The sequence below is a fragment of the Elephas maximus genome, chromosome 2 (genome assembly GCF_024166365.1).
Source record: "Elephas maximus indicus isolate mEleMax1 chromosome 2, mEleMax1 primary haplotype, whole genome shotgun sequence".
Lineage (NCBI taxonomy): Eukaryota > Metazoa > Chordata > Mammalia > Proboscidea > Elephantidae > Elephas > Elephas maximus.
The window spans coordinates 165,757,766-165,773,322 of record NC_064820.1 but is presented as its reverse complement, the minus strand read 5'-3'; the positions used below and the strand labels follow the sequence as shown (position 1 = coordinate 165,773,322).

At 50.6% G+C, this 15,557-nt stretch overlaps 1 protein-coding gene across 10 annotated transcripts in view; it reads right to left on the bottom strand.

Moving 5' to 3' along the window:
* The window catches only part of NDST1 (N-deacetylase and N-sulfotransferase 1), a 173,150-nt gene that overhangs the window by 65,102 nt on the left and 92,491 nt on the right, over positions 1-15,557 (bottom strand). For 9 of the 10 annotated variants that reach the window (XM_049874084.1, XM_049874081.1, XM_049874080.1 and 6 more), the window contains 4 exons: positions 14,121-14,291; positions 13,088-13,197; positions 11,166-11,268; positions 10,245-10,360 (listed from right to left, as the gene is read on the bottom strand). In XM_049874084.1, coding sequence (XP_049730041.1) covers positions 10,245-10,360; positions 11,166-11,268; positions 13,088-13,197; positions 14,121-14,291 — 500 coding nt within the window. The other variant, XM_049874089.1, reaches the window with a different exon arrangement.

Here is a 15,557-nt window from a genome sequence, read left to right as displayed (position 1 = left end):
GGGGCAGAGGTTGGAGGGTGACTTATTTCTCACTGTATGTCCTGGTGCACTGTGTGATATTTAAAAATCATAAGCATGTACTTTGGTTTTAGATTTGTGCGTATACACATGCTTTGAATCATCATTGGAGGCTCCCCATGACTGTCCAGTCCCCAGCCCAGTGAGGTGCAGGGCCAGGCTCTGTGAGTTTTCCCCATCCTGCCTCATGGGCACTGCTCTTCTCAGCTCCCAAAATAAGGTCAACTCCTGGCCACCAGCCCAGGAGGCAGAACTGCCCAGTGGGCCCCAGGCTGTGAAGTCTCATGGACTGGGGACTCCCAGCTGTGTGACCCTGGCAGAATTACTTAACCTCTCTGAGCCTCAGATGTCTCATCCACAAAATGGGAATGATGATACCTACCTTAGAGATGGTTCATTACGAAGATTAAAGGAGCTAGCACTTGACAAGCAAAAAGCCTGCCTGAGTAAGCAATACCTTTTATTATATTATTTAATGTATTGATATCATTATTCATCATAGTATAGTCATAGTATTAACTAGTTGCCATTGAGACTCATTTCTGACTCATGATGACCCCGTGTCAAAGTAGAACTATGCTCCATAGGATTTTCAATGATTGATTTTTTGGAAGTAAATCACCAGGCCTTTCTTCCAAGGTACCTCTGGGTGGACTTGAACCACTTTTAGTTAGCAACCCAGAACGTTAACCCTTTGCACCACCCAGGGACCCCAATCATATTATTAGCCCACCACTCTTAACCACCAGGCCCATCTAAGTCACACTGACACAAACCTGAGGTTGGGTGATGGCGCCCCCTGGTGGACACACACTTACTGCACCCGGTAAGTTCCAATCCCATCCACTAGACAAATCAAACCCCTTGCCGAAGAGTCAGTTGATTGACTCATAAAAGACCCTACAGGACAGAGTAGAACTGCCCCATAGGGTTTCCTCCCCCATTTCTTCCCTCTTACCCCTAAATATTTCAGCTCATACTCTTACAGTGATATTCTTACATAACTGCACAAAAACCAAAATCAGGAAATTTCACCTTGAAGCAGTATTATCATCACTGTCCCTATTCACGTTTCACCAATTATCCCAATAGTGTGTTTTACAGCTAATTGTTTTCTGGTCCAGAACCCCTCCAAGGCCACACATCACATCTGATTGCCAGCTCTCCTTTAATCCTGAGCCATTTCTCAGCTTTGATCTTTTGTGACCCTGACATGTTTAAAGTTCAGGCCAGTTATTTTGCAAGACTGTCCCTTAATATGGGTGAGCCTGCAGTTTCCCCGTGGCCAGATTCAGTTTATGTGTTGTTGTTTTGATCAGAAATTCCACAGGTGCTATGCTGTGTCCTTCCCAGGGCACATGATGTCAGTTTATCAGGTGACGTTACAGCTAACTCTCCCACCTGCCAGAATGGGGACACTGAGGCTCAGGGGGCCAGAAAGGAGCCGAGACTTGTCCACAGACACACAGCAGGTGAACACCAGAGGCAGGATCCTCAGTTCAGAAAAAGTGTAGCAAGGCAGAACCTTCCCCCACCCGCCTGGGCTGCCTCAGGACCTTCACTCTATGGGAGCCTAAGGGCTAGTTAAGGACACCCGCCCTTGTGACATCATCCATACAACAGTCCAGCTGCCTGAAGTCCCCCTTTCTGCTTCATCCATTTCATTTTTAGTTGTTTTATTAAGACTTTTCCATTATACAAATGATACATGAATACATCGTCCTTGTTAAAACAAAAGTTTCAGTCCCCTTTGAAAGCCCCCCTCCCAAACTCCGTACCCTCCTCCAGAAGTAGCACTGTTATCAGTTTAGTGTGAAAGATACATACACCTATACCCCCTGGGAAAAATACATCTTGTGTAGCAGTCTGTCTTAGTCCTCTGGTGCTGCCATACAGAAATACCACAAGTGGATGGCTTTAACAAAGAGAAATTTATTCTCTCACAGTCTAGTAGGTTACAAGTCCAAATTCAGGGTGTCAGATCCAGGGGAAGGCTTTCTCTCTTTGTCGGCTCTGGAGGAAGGTCCTTGTCCTCAATCTTCCCCTGGTCAAGAAGCTTCTCAGGCACAGGGAGCCAGGGTCCAAAGGACACGCTCTGCTCCTAGTGCTGCTTTCTTGGTGGTATGGGGTCCCCAACTCTCTGCTTGCTTCCCTTTCATCTCTTGAGAGAGAAAAGGTGCTGCAGGCCACACTCGGGAAACTCTTTACCTTGGATCAGGGAGGTGACCTGAGTAAGGATGGTGTTACAATCCCACTCTAATCCTCTCAACATAAAATTACAATCACAAAATGGAGGACAACCATACCATACTGGAATCGTAACCTAACCAAGTTGATACACACATTTTGGGGGGGACAAAATTCAATCCACGACACAGTCTCTTTTCACCAATGGTCAGGCTTGTAGAGACTTCCCTGCCAGAACGTGGAGATTGAGTGAGCTATTTTTAACTGTATCATCATTGCAGCACCATTTGCAGGTTATTAGCAGATCCCCTGTGGATGGACATCTGGGTTGTCACTAGGGTTTTGCTACCATAAAACACACCACCCTATCTATGTACACGACCCAGGGCTTCTCCGAGGGAGCTGCCTGCCTCTGGGAGCCAGACCGCTACTGGGGGTCCAGATTCTGAGTGGGCTCCTGACTGTGAGGGGCGAGGAGACTCTGATGTGCTTTACTCACTATCGCTAGAACTGCAGGACTCTTGGAGCTTGAGAGAAGCTGGGCTGGGTTTTTGCAATGTGTTTCAAGGACTCTTAGGGTTTCAAGATAGGATGGGGGACAGGGAGAAGGCACTGAGCTGGTGAAAGTCCTCCCTCTCCAACCAGATCACCCCTACCTTTATCTGGTTTTTCAATTAAGTTTTTCTTTCAAAAAACGTCTTAGCTGTTGAAAGTTCTAAAATCTCTGATGTAGTCTGGCCCCTTACCTGACACAAGAATCCCTTTGGTATCATGCTGGGAAGTGGCCATCCAGCCTTGGGTTGGATCTCCCCCAAAAGAGGAAGCTCCTTACCCCCATGGTAGGCATAATAATAGCCCCCCAAAACATCCACATCCTAGTGCCAGGAACCAGTGCTAGGTTTGGTTACATGGCAAGGGGGAATCCAAATTGCAGATGGAATTATCCAATGTAATCACAAAAGTCCTTTGTGGAAGGTGGGAGGAAGAGGAGGGCAGAAGTGCTCTGCTGACCCCTTGATTTCAGCCCACTGAGACCTATTTTGGATTTCTGTCTTCCAGAACCGGGAGATAATAAATGTGTGTTGTTTTAAGCTAGTAAGTGTGTGGTCATTTGTTACAGCAGCAACAAAAACTAATACACACACTTTGGCCAATTGTGCCCATGCCTGCAGAACAGCTCCTTCCTCTCCCTGTAACTCTCAGATGCCAGCCCTGGTCCTGCCCCCTTGGCCCTCCAGAAGACTCTTCTCTTTCCCCCAACCTGGAGCAGCCTTTTAGAAACTGGAAGACAGTGGCCAAGTCTCTCCCAAAGTCTTCTCCAGGCCAACAAACTCTGCCCTCACGTGATGTGGCTTCCACGTCTCCCTCAATGGCCTGGTCACCCTCCTGAGGATGATACACGTGGTCAGTGTTCATCAAAAGGTAGAACCCTGATCAGAAGTCCAGCCTCCAGGCATAGTCTGAGCACCGTGGGTTTCTCACCTCCCTTCTTAGGAAGGCGCTGTTCTCATTAACACAACCTCCAGCTACATTCTTGTTGATGATGGCCACATCCAGCTCACAGCTGATATACCCCAGAGGTCTCTGCAGGTGTTGCCCTTGTGCCATTGGGACTGGTATTTTGGTGTGTTCACTTGGACCTCTCAGTCCACTCTCCTAGCTCCTGGTCATGGAGTGGGACCTCTCAGCACACCCCTCCCACACCCCTTGGGAGCTGTCTGTCTGCAGTTCCATGGATCTTCTCCTAACTCATAGGTGGTGGCCTGATTCACTGGTTCCCCCACGTTCCCATGCATCAGGAATTTTTTTGAAATACACACTGCTGTCCCACTCCCAGAGGTTCTGAGTAAATTTGGCGGAGCCCAGGAATATGCATTTTTAAAAGCTCCCCAAGGGGATCCCATTGCAGACAGCTGGCCAGGACCTCTCTGCTTGGCCCCAGCGCTCTCCCCTCCAGGCAAATCTCAAGTCAGGCCCTCAATTAGGCTGTGAAGGGTAGAAAGTGATTTGCTTCAACCAAAGTTGCAGCTCCTTGGACAGTGGGGCTCTCAACCTGAACTAGAACCTGTGGGGACCATCAGCCTGAGGCAGGGTTTTCTACAGCGGGAAGCTTCAGCATGCTGGGGGGCTTGTTAAAAATGCAGATGTTTCGGCCCCACCCCCTTCCACTTGAGAAGAATCTCCCGAAGCAGGATCTGGGAATCTGCATTTTAAACACGTTCTCCCAGAGAAGGCACGACTAAAGAGTAGCAGTGACTTGCCAGACACAAGACCCATCGGTGGCAGAAGTCATTCTAGTCTCTGCGCTTCCTGGCTCTCAGAGCCATGCTCCATCCCCAGCACTTCTGAGCTATCTAGTTTCGGTCATCTGAGCCGCTCCAGGTGGTTGCTCCCAGATAGGCCTATGCTATCTGCAAAGGGCAAATGGGGCACAGACATTGGCCGTGCACGCAAACATCCCCATCTCCACCCTCCCCTGCCCTTGCAAAAAGATCTCACAGACAGACAAACAGGACCAATGTGTACAAACAGAACCCCACTTTATTAGCAGTTAGTTCAAGATTGTACATTAATGGAGGAAGGTTGCCACTTTTAACACAACCCAAAACGGCTGGTTTGAGAGCCCTCATCAGATGAGCTGGGTAGCGCCTCCTCTCCAGCCCTCCCCACCCCCCAGCATGGGAAGGAAGCCTTTGCCTGCTCCCCTGATGTGCCCCCACCCTCTCCAGTCAGCCCTCTCCTCTCCCCAGGAAATGACATGAATTTCATGCAATAATTACAAAAGGAGCCCTCTTGCTGATAATAAAAGCTACACAGTCATAGAAAACCCCTCCTCCTCCTCCTCCTCCTCCTCTAGGACCAGAGAAGAAGAGGAGCAGGAAGGATGGACTTCTTAGAGTAAAATGCAACCCGTTTTCCCCCAGGCCCTGGGCCTTGATTCCACACAAAGCCTGGCCCGCTGGAGGAGCTAAGCCACCTCTGGCCACCTGAGCTGGCAGGGCAAGTCCCAAGGGCAACCACCTCAGGCTTGGCAAACCCGATCCCAGCACAGCCTCGAAGGCCTCTGGATGAGGGAGTCTCTGGGTCCCCCAACCTCACAGCAACTGGAGCAGACCTGGTCCCTTCTGCCCTACCTGCTGTTTCTGCTGAGGACTCTGATGTTTGAAAACCACTGCTGCAGCCCGATCCATTCATTTTGCAGATGGGGTAATGTGGGCCCCGGGAGGATGGCCATCACATAGCCACTAAATGTACCCGGTGGGACTCAACCTCAGCTCCCCTGCCTCCAGCCCAGTGCTCTTCTCCCCAACACCATGGCCTGGGGAGGCAGCTCCCCACGCAGGCCTTCCCAATGCATCCCAGGGGCGGCTCTGCTCAAGTGCACACCTGAGTCCACAACAGACCATGGGCCTCTAGGGAGTGAAAACCCAAGGACCACAAGACAGAGAGAGAGAGAGAGAGAGACAGACAGAGATGCTGTTTGGTGCCTGTGGACCATCCTCAGCTCAAAAGGGCAGCACAGGCTCCTCCTGACCCAAGTGATCTCATTCTCAGCAGGGCCCCAATGCCTTCTAGGGTGTCCACTATCCCTTCCCTCCTGGGCCCAGTGGAACGCTGTCTTCTCCAGGAAGCCCCCCCTCACCCCCCCCCCAAGCCCCTGGAGCTCCGGCTGCCCCTCTGCCAGCTTGGCACTTGGTTGGTACATGTGACAGTGGGAGCACACCTGGGCAGGAGTGACACTGCCAAGTCCCAGCACAGAAGACAAAAACCCACACAGCCAAATCACCCTTGACAATACAGGGGAGAGAGGAGCTGGCTACGCGATACCATGAGAGACAACCAGACAAAGCCAGGATGTGGGGCTTCTACCTGCAGCAGGCTGTAAGCTAGCCTCCAAAAATCAACATTGTTTACAAAATCAAAGTGTGTGTATGTGCTGGGGGTGCAGTGGGGTGGGGTGGGGTCTCTTCAGCATTCAAAGAGATGAAAGAAGCACTGTACAAAATGCAATGTGTGCACCTTGACTGGATCCTGATTTGAAAAGCAGCTACAAGTTACATGAGAGACAATTGGGAACATTTAAATGTGGACTGGACAGCAGCTGCTGTTAGGAAATGACTGTTGTCTCGGGTGTAATATTGGGCCAAACCCATGGCCATCGAGTGGATTCAGACTCACAGCAACCCTATAGGGCAGAGTAGAACTGCCCCAGAGGATTTCCAAGGAGTGGCTGGAGGATTCCAACTGCCGACCTTTTGGTTAGCAGCTGAGTTCTTAACCACTGCGCCACCAGGGCTCTGACAAAAAAAATATTTAGCCAATATTAAGGAAAACGTCCTAATTCTTAGGAGATGCTGGCCAAAGCATCTAGGGGAGAAGTCTCATGATGTTTGCAACTTTTAAAACAGTTCAGAAAAATACATATATAGAGAAACAAAAGTGGCAAAAATGTTAATCGTTTTAAATCTAGATGGTAGGGGTATCGGTGTTCATGATAAAATGACGGCAAAACATTTTTTTACTTGCTCTTCTCACTAACAACCTGTGGGGACGGCACCACACTGGGGACCGCCAGTTTCCGCTAGGGCAGTCCAGCCAGCCGGACGTCCTCTGGCGGTCACAGACTGCAGCTTCCTCCGCAGGGCCCCAGAGGCATGGCTGCCCCGATTGTATGTTATTGTTAGGTGCCGTGGAGTCGATTCCGACTCATAGCGACCCATGTGACAGAGCAGAACTGTCCCACGGGGTGTTCTAGGCTGTAATCTTTACGGGAGCAGATTGCCACAGTTCTCCCACAGAGCCATGGGGTGAGTTGGAACTGCTGACCTTTCGGTTAGCAGCCAAGCACTTAACTGCTGTACCACCAGGGCTCCTTTCCTTGTATTTAGGGGTTGGGAAAAGGTCCATGTTTAAACTGCAGACTTGCCCTCCCAGTGGTAAGACGCCCGCACCGTGGGAGTCTATGAGGACCTGGAATGACAAAGGCAGCTGCACCCACCTGGGGACAAGGCTCATGGATCACCTGCACCATTCAAGCTATTTCTCTCTCTCCCTCACTTTTTTGGCCAATCACTTACAGTGAGTTGGTAAAGATTAGAGATGCTGATGATGCTGCACCCACTGGTCCCTGGTTTTACTTCTCATGGGGGAATCTGTGGGCCCATTAGCTGAGCACCCCTAGGGAGACCTATTCCCATCCCTGAAGGTCCTGGCAGTGTCCAACCCAGGGGTCCTTAGGAAAGATTTGTTAGTGGGAAGAGAGGCAGCAGCTGTGGCCAGACAGACTTAGAACACATGCAGCTCAGGTGTCCAGTCCCCCGGAAAGGGCCTGGACAAAATTCACAATATCTCCTCTGTTCCCACAGGGTCTCAAGCCTGTCTGCTCCTTTCCCAGGCCAGAGGCAGAGAGAAGCTAACTGTCTGCGCTGTAAGTGTCAGCTCCATTCAGTCAACCTGGGCCTCCTGGGCTCCAGGAGACAGAAGCAGGCCTCCAGGCCCAGAGGATAGACCAGAGAATGTGGGAGCTGTAAGGTCCTCACAGACACAGAGCCCAACCCCTCAACGACAGACGGGAAGTGAGGCCCAAGAGCTGAGCTATGAAAGCACTGCCCCACTCTGGCCATCTGATCCCACTGTGTGGGCCACCTTCACACGTGTGTGTGTGGACATTCCATTCTGACCTCAGACACTCAGCTCTTCATCTGCGCCGTCCTCTCATGGCCCAAAGTCTCCAGGTTTAAAGGACCCAGTGAAAAGCGTGATGGTAACTCTCCTGTTGGGACACGATGAAACTACATAGCTGGTCCAGTACTCAACTTTCTTCACCCCAGTGTAGAACTTGAGAAAAGGGAATCGGTCCAGAACTGAGACAGATCCAGGTCCTCCAGGCTGGGGAAGGACCCTTTAAGGTAGGAAGAGCAAGACAGGGACACAAATGCCAATCTGGAACTGAGAAGGCTCAAAGGCACCCTGGCTGGGAAGGAGTGGTTTATCCCCTTATCCTGGAATGACGAGGGTGTGACTGAGGGCGGGGCAGGAACCTGGCACAAAGTAGGGTCCCAAGGATGGGCTCAGAGGCAGTGTGGCATTGGAAGAAGAGCACTGGACTCAGGATCAGGAGCCTCAAGTTCAATTCTCGGCCCTGCTCCCACTCAGCTCTGTGACATCGGCCAAGTAGGCCACCTCCCCTTTCTGGACCTATTTCCATACCTGTCGAAGGATCCTTCCAGAGCCAAGATGCTAGAGTCTTCTAACAAGACAAGGCTCTCCAGAAAGTATTTCCTGGGTGTCAGTTCAAAGCTGAGTTGGCAGTTGGAGGGGGCTGGGGAGAGGCACCCCAGCCTCAGTCACTTCACATTGTTAAAAGAAGAGGGGTGTAGGAGCAGACCCCAACCAGAAAACAGCCCGGAGATCCCACTGTCTGCAGGGGGCCTGGAGGCAGTTCTGTGGGTCCCAGTGGGCATCCCAGTTCCTCGGGTAGCTCCCAACCTAGCACCACTTGAGGGGGAGGGGGACGGGCCAACCATTGGCCCCAACTCTCCTACCCGGCCCCAGCTGTTTCCTTTGGCCAAAGTCCCCCCAGGGTCACCAGGCTTCATGAAGCCAGATTTCCTGGCGAGGGTTGTTCTTCCCTGCACATCTCACCACCTCTTTTCAACTGGGGTACCCTCGGGACAGACATGGAGCTTGGGAGAGGGACGGAATCCTCTCTAAGAGCTCCTCCACACTGTCTTCTTGAGGCCCCAGATACATCAAGACTCACCCCCCCCCCTTCTATCTCATTCTCTAGCACTGAGATGTGATACCCTTTGGAACTGGGGCTTGCCACCATTTTGTACAACTGAATTAAAAACAAACCCAACCCAAAAAAATAGAATATATATATACACATTATATATATATATATATATAACACAGTGCGACCCCAGCACCCAGGGTATAAACTCTGGCACCAAGAAAAACAAAAACAAAATATTAAAATACTTTAGCTTCTTAGTATTTGGGAGGTTAAAGGGGTTTCTCAGAATCCTCAGCCACAGGAAGCTGGGCAAAGCAGTGGACGGTAGTCTCACCATCTCTGCCCAGTGTCTGCCAGGGGCTGAGGCTGGGTGGGCATGTATGTACATTGGAACGTGTATACTGGCAGACTCCTGAACCGCCTCAGTCTTTTACCACAGGAAACACCACACATGTCATATCCCAGGGTGAAGAAAGTGAGTACGGTGGAGGCCTAGGTCTCTGGGTTCAAATGGCATGGCAGTGCCCCAGGGCCTGAAGAAGGCCTTGAGGACTGGGTAGACACTGTAGGAACCAGAGATTCTTTCCCCAAAAAGGGAAGGTGAAAGGTGACGGTATTAACCAGAATGTATGTGCAGGTTCAGAGTTCTCTCCAGGTGGCCACACTCACATCCAACCCAGTGACTGACTCTGAGTACCTACATGACCCCTCTGGATGGCCTGGCTTGAAACAGTCAGGGAAATGTTCAGTCCCTCTCACTGGTTTGGCAAAAGGCCCAGTGGGGCTCTTCTCCCTTATTGTCTGGAGGACAGGGAAAATATGGCAGCTAATACTGAGGGGACACCCTGCTGGGGTAGGTGGTGGGATGAAGGAAAAGGATATAGTTGGTAGAACACAGTGAGGGAAAGAGAGAGAGACTCATGGAATCCCTCCTACCAGGAAGTGGCCTTCCACCAATAGGAAGTGGCCTTCCACCAACAGGAAGTTGCCTCTCCCCAAAAGGAAGTGGCCTTCCCTCCAACAGAAAGCGGCCTCTCCATAGAGAGGCTGTGAACGGAATTGACCTCTGGTGGTTAGGGAGGTCCTAGAGGCCACAGACCCAGCAATGGATGCTCTGAGGCCCTTGTGGACCTGCTTGGGCTCTTCTCCTGGCCCTGTCTGGGCCTCAGCAGAGTATTGCTCATAAGTGCTTGGCCAGCCTAGGCCCAGCTCCCAATCCTGCAGGTCAGTCTGGCTCAGCGTGCGGCAGGACATCCCTGCCGTCACAAGTGTTCAGTCTGGCTGTGGTGGCCACAGCTACCTGGTGTTCTGGAGGTCCTCCCGCAGCCAGGTGGGCAGGGTCTGGCCCATCTTGTATAGCAGCTTGGAAAGCTCGATGTTGTGGTCTCGGTAATAATCCTTCAGGAAGGCTCGAGACTGTAACAGGAAGGAAAGCTCAGATCTTGGTGATGTGTTGATTCAAGAGGGAACCCCTTTCTAAAACCACCATTCTGTTGGCTTCATCCCATACATCTAGTATTTATTCACAGTCTTCTACATGGTAGCCTCCAATAGTGAACTTCTATACAGTAGAAGCACCAAAATATTGCACACAAGGTCAAAATTCTTGTGATAAGGAGAAAAGAGAAAGAATTAATCAGAACAATGAGGCCAACAAGAAAAGGGAAACCTAACAAAGATTCAGCCTGTGACCTTTCCCCTATATGCTTTTGCACACACTGTTCTACCTAGCGAGAATGCCCCATTCCACAGGTCCGAATTCTACCTCATCCTTCTAGGCCCAACTGCAGAGACACCCTTCCCCTCCTGTGAGAAGCCTTCCAACCCCCTCCCGGCTTCAAGTGGCATCTCCTTGTTCTGAAGTCCATAGCACTGTGGATACCTCTTATTGCACTATGTGCTTTCTCCTTTATATTCCTGTTGGCGTGTATGGCTCATCCCCCTCCTAGACAAGGAGTCCCTGAAGACAGGGACTATGTCTGGCTCATCCTCAAAGCCCCAGAGCACTCAGCCCTCAGTAGCAGATAATAAACACTTGTTGAACTAAATCAATTCTGACCACCATGTCCCAGCCTGTATTCTCTCCTCTTAAGAACTCTGTGCAAGAAATGCCAAGGCCATTAACGTCCTGGGCATGGGGTAAGGGGGAGAAAAGGCTCGCTCCAGTACAGGAAACTCTTCCACTTATCCAGCTACTGCAGGCAGCGTGTCCATCACTTACATCCAAGTCCATCTCTGGGTATTTCCGGCCCTTGCTTTTGCCCAGACACTTGGTTTTTCCTCCTTCGAGCAGTTGGCACCAAAATCCTTTCTTTGGATCAAACCTGTGGAGGTGGGGAAAGCCTGTGGATTGGGAGCTGGCCCAGCCCAGCCCCTTTCCACCTTAAGGCAATGTTCACAGACCCCAGGAATGGCAGAGCCTTGGAGATCAGGAAATCTACTCCCCTCCACACACACGCACATACATACACAAGCACACGCTCACACACACACTTTTATACCCACACTGATTGTGTGGGGATGATATTTACTTCTTTGGCCCTAGTTCTGTCCCTGGGCTACAATAAACACTGAGTCTCCTCTCCTCCTGGCTGAGTGGCCTCAGCTCCTTCAGGAATCTATAACACAAACCACTTTCCCATCCTTCATTATTCTGGGCAACCTCTTCTGAGCATTCTCTTAACTCGGTGGTGGGCAACACTTTTTTTTTTTACCCAAGAACCCAATCCAAAACCAAAAACCCATCGCCTTTGAGTCAATTCCAACTCATAGTGACCCCAAAGGACAGAGTAGAACTGTCCCACAGGGTTTCCAAGCCTGTAATCTTTACAGGAGCAGACTGTCGTGTCTTTCTCCCACCGCGTGGCTGGCAGTTTTGAGCCCCTGACCTTCTGGTTAGCAGGCGAGCACTTAACCACTGCACCACCAGGGCTCCTTAAGAACCCAAGGGGGAGGGGGGAATTTACTAGAGGTTCTTTTGGTTTTTAATCAATTATATCTTTATCAGGAAATGCAATCTTTGCAGCTGTTTTAAGCATGCTCATCCCTGAGAGGTTTCATCTTATGGATAAATCTCAGAAATGACACAGCCCGCACATCTTCAGTGTCCAATGTCATGCTGGGCCTTCAAAGACATTTTGGACAGATGAGATCTGAAGCCACCACAGGGAGTACACACATATCGGCAAGAATTTAGCACCAGATCCAGAACCATCAGGAGGTTGTTGAGGAGAAGAGTATCAGGAAAAGGAATTCACCTTTGGAAGATAAGCAAACTAGTGGGTCACAGGGTGGGCAAAGTCATTAGCACTAATAACAATAGTAACAGTACCATTTATTGAGCACTCAGTACATGCCAGCCACTGAGCTACGAGCTCCCTGTGCATGCTTTCATTGAGTATTCACGGAGACCCTTAGGGAGTTGGACTTACTAACTTTATCCCCAATTTACAGATGAGGAAAGCGAGGCTTGAAGAAGTTAAGAGTCCAAGATGACATAACGGATTTGGGACTCTAACACAGGCATCTCAGACGCCATGGCCCTCATTCTTAGCTGCTGCTCCATTCTGCCTCGAGGTGTAGGGCTGACTTCCCTTCTTCACTTTCATCTTCCAAGAGAGTGAGAAGGGAGCACATCAGCTGTAAGGCTTCCCCCAGAATGCAGCCAGAGAGGGTGGCTTTACTCCTCCATCTCTTGGAGCCCTCGTCTGGCCGAGTGAGTCACTTGTCTGTGACCCGCACTGGGAGGCAGCCTCTCCCGAGCCCTGACCCCTGCAACACAGGCTGGCAGTTATTCATCTTGGGGAGAATATTCTCAATTTCTTTCTCTGCAATTATATTTTAAATCATAATCTAATACTAAGAGATCCTTGTGGGAATAGGGACTGCTCATTGCTGATCTAACTTAGCCCAGACTGAAGAAAACATCCCAGGGGTGGGCTGACCATCACCTCCCTTTCTCTTGAGTGCATGCCTTCATTAATATGATTTATGATCAGCTTAGCTTTTCTGCTACCCTGCCATCAGGGAAGTACTGACTCTAATTAACCTGTATCTCTCCCTTAATCATTCAAGACTTTGGCTTTTTGGCCTAGGTGCCTGATCAGAGGAATCCCCCTGTTGAAAAACCGAAGTAACACTCACGCCAAGGTTTTGTGGTAGTCAATGGTGTTGGCCACCCCAAGGAACTTCTGCACAGTATCCATCACTTTGGCAGGTTCTGTCCGCAGCAGTTTGCCATCCAATACCAGAATCTGGAAAGAAGTGAAGGGGGAAAGGCGATCTGAACCTATTTCTACTTCACTGCCAAACAGGCTCCCAATCTGCTGAGTCAGCAACCATGGCAGCAGGAATTGAGCTGGCCACAAATTTGGGACCCTGCATTCTAGAATCTTCTCCTTCCACCTTTGAAGGGCAGGTGTCCCCCAGCCTCAGTCTTCTCTATTGTCTAACTCCCTGCTCTCTACCAACTTCCCCTGACCAATGTCATCCTCTCCTAGAGATTTCAAGGTACCCCTCGTACCCTTACAATATCCCTCTTTTGGCCTTTCTCCAAGCTCCCACCCTACACATCACTCCCTGCTTAAATCCTCCAAGGGTTACCCTAAAAGGCCTCGTGTGATCTGGCTCCTTTCTACCATGCTCCAGTCTCCCCTCCAGCTGTGCACCTAAGAGATTTCCAGGTCCCCTGCTACAGAGCCTGCTGTGGTGCATAAAGACTTGGGGGATTCTCACATATCAACCTTGGGATAAACCGGACTAAAGCTCTTGAAGACCCTGGAGGTATAACTCGCTAATAGTGGCATTTCGGGCCCTGTGACTGAGGAAACTGAGGCTTGAAGAAGTTAAGAGTCCAAAGTGACACCTCTGAGGAAGTACTGGATCTGGGACTCTAACATGGGCGTCACAGGTGCCATGGCCCACACTCTTAGCTGCTGCTCCATTTTGCCTTAAGGTGAAGGGCTGACTTCCCTTCTCCACCTTCCAAGAGAGTGAGAAGGGAGCACGTCTGCTGTCAGACTTCCCCCAGAATGCAGCCAGGGAGGGTGGTTTTAGTCCTCCATCTCTGACCAAGTTTCACCACTGACTGGGATGGTGAGATATTCTGAGGCTCTCTATTAACCACAGCAAACCAGGACTACGGTTGCCCTCCCATGGGTCAGGGACAGGTAGTTACCTGGTTGGCGTGAAAGGCGCTGAGCCAGCGCTCGATGTGGGTGGCGTACCAGCCGGGGACCAGGCAGCGGTTCTGGAGGGCACGCAGCTTCGAGGACATGTCGGGACCTGCAGTGATCACCTCGTGGAAGGTGTACTTCAGGGCCACTGGGTCATCATGGGCTCGCTGGTGCTGCGGGGAAGCAAGATGTCAGCATGTCATGTGGAGAGCACAAAGGAAGAGGCCTTCTTGAACAATAGCCTGGGAGTAGGCTAAGGAGATCCTGGGCTGGAACCAGAAGCTCTGGGTTCAAGTCCTGGCTCTGCCTCTCACTGCTGCTTGATATATAAGCAACGTTCTCAAATTCCAGCCAGACACAAATGTCTATGGCAGGCTTTGAACCCAAAACTTGTTCTCTCTTTGTTGAAAATGGAGCTTAGCGGTGTTAGAAAGGGTTTAATTAAAGGCCACTTGCACCAAATTAAGAATTTCTTCTTTACTGAACTCGGAAGGATTAGGAAAGAAGTGCAAACGGGAAACGTCAAGTCTGAATCACCTAAAACAATGTCATGGGTTGTTGGGTGGGTGTGTGGCCCCCTTGGGACAGAAACACTGGATGAGCTCTCAATGCTCCTGCAGAATTCCTGGAATTCTGGAGCTCAGGATCCTGCACCTCAGGGGATAACCCCCACCAGCTGACCACTGCCCCACCCTCTACACACAGCCCAGGGCAGTGAGCTAGCACAATAATGGTGCACAAGAGCCTCCCTTCAATCTGACCTCCAATAGGAGATAGGCCAACCTCCTTCCTCTCCTTCCAGCACCTTCCTGGATCCTCTAGTGGAAACAGTCTCCCTTCTCCTTGTCTCCCTTACCCCCTTGACCATGGACAGAAGAACAGGGTCTTAGACTTCGAAGACCTGGGTTCAAAATGCCACCCCATGAACTTGAGCAAGTCACTTGACTTGCTCAGTCTCGGTTTTCTCATCTGTCAGAAGGGCCAATGTGCACAAACTCCACTGGCTCCTAGAAAACTGCTGTGAAGCTCCAACAAGGTGGCAGATGGAAGACACAGAGCACTGTCATGAGTACAGAGTGTGGGACCGATTCAGCCCATGTCAGCTCTTCCTTTATAAACTGGTATTTTCCCTCCCCCTGCCCCAGGACACCAACAGCCAGCTCTCTGCTCACTGCACATGGCGCAGCAGAAAAGAGAAGTGGCCTTCAGGCCTCTCTCACTTTTTCCCCCTAAAGACAAAGCCCATAGGAGAGGAGGGTTTCAGGGCAGAGTAAAAATGTCTAGACTAGAAGGACCCCAGTGGTCATGGGCCCCAGACCTTCTGTTGGCCCAGGACAGGAACCATTCCCAAAGCCAACTCTTCAGACAGGGATTGGACTGGACAATGGGTTGGAGAGGGACGCTGGTGAGGAGTGAGCTTCTTGGATCAGGTGGACACT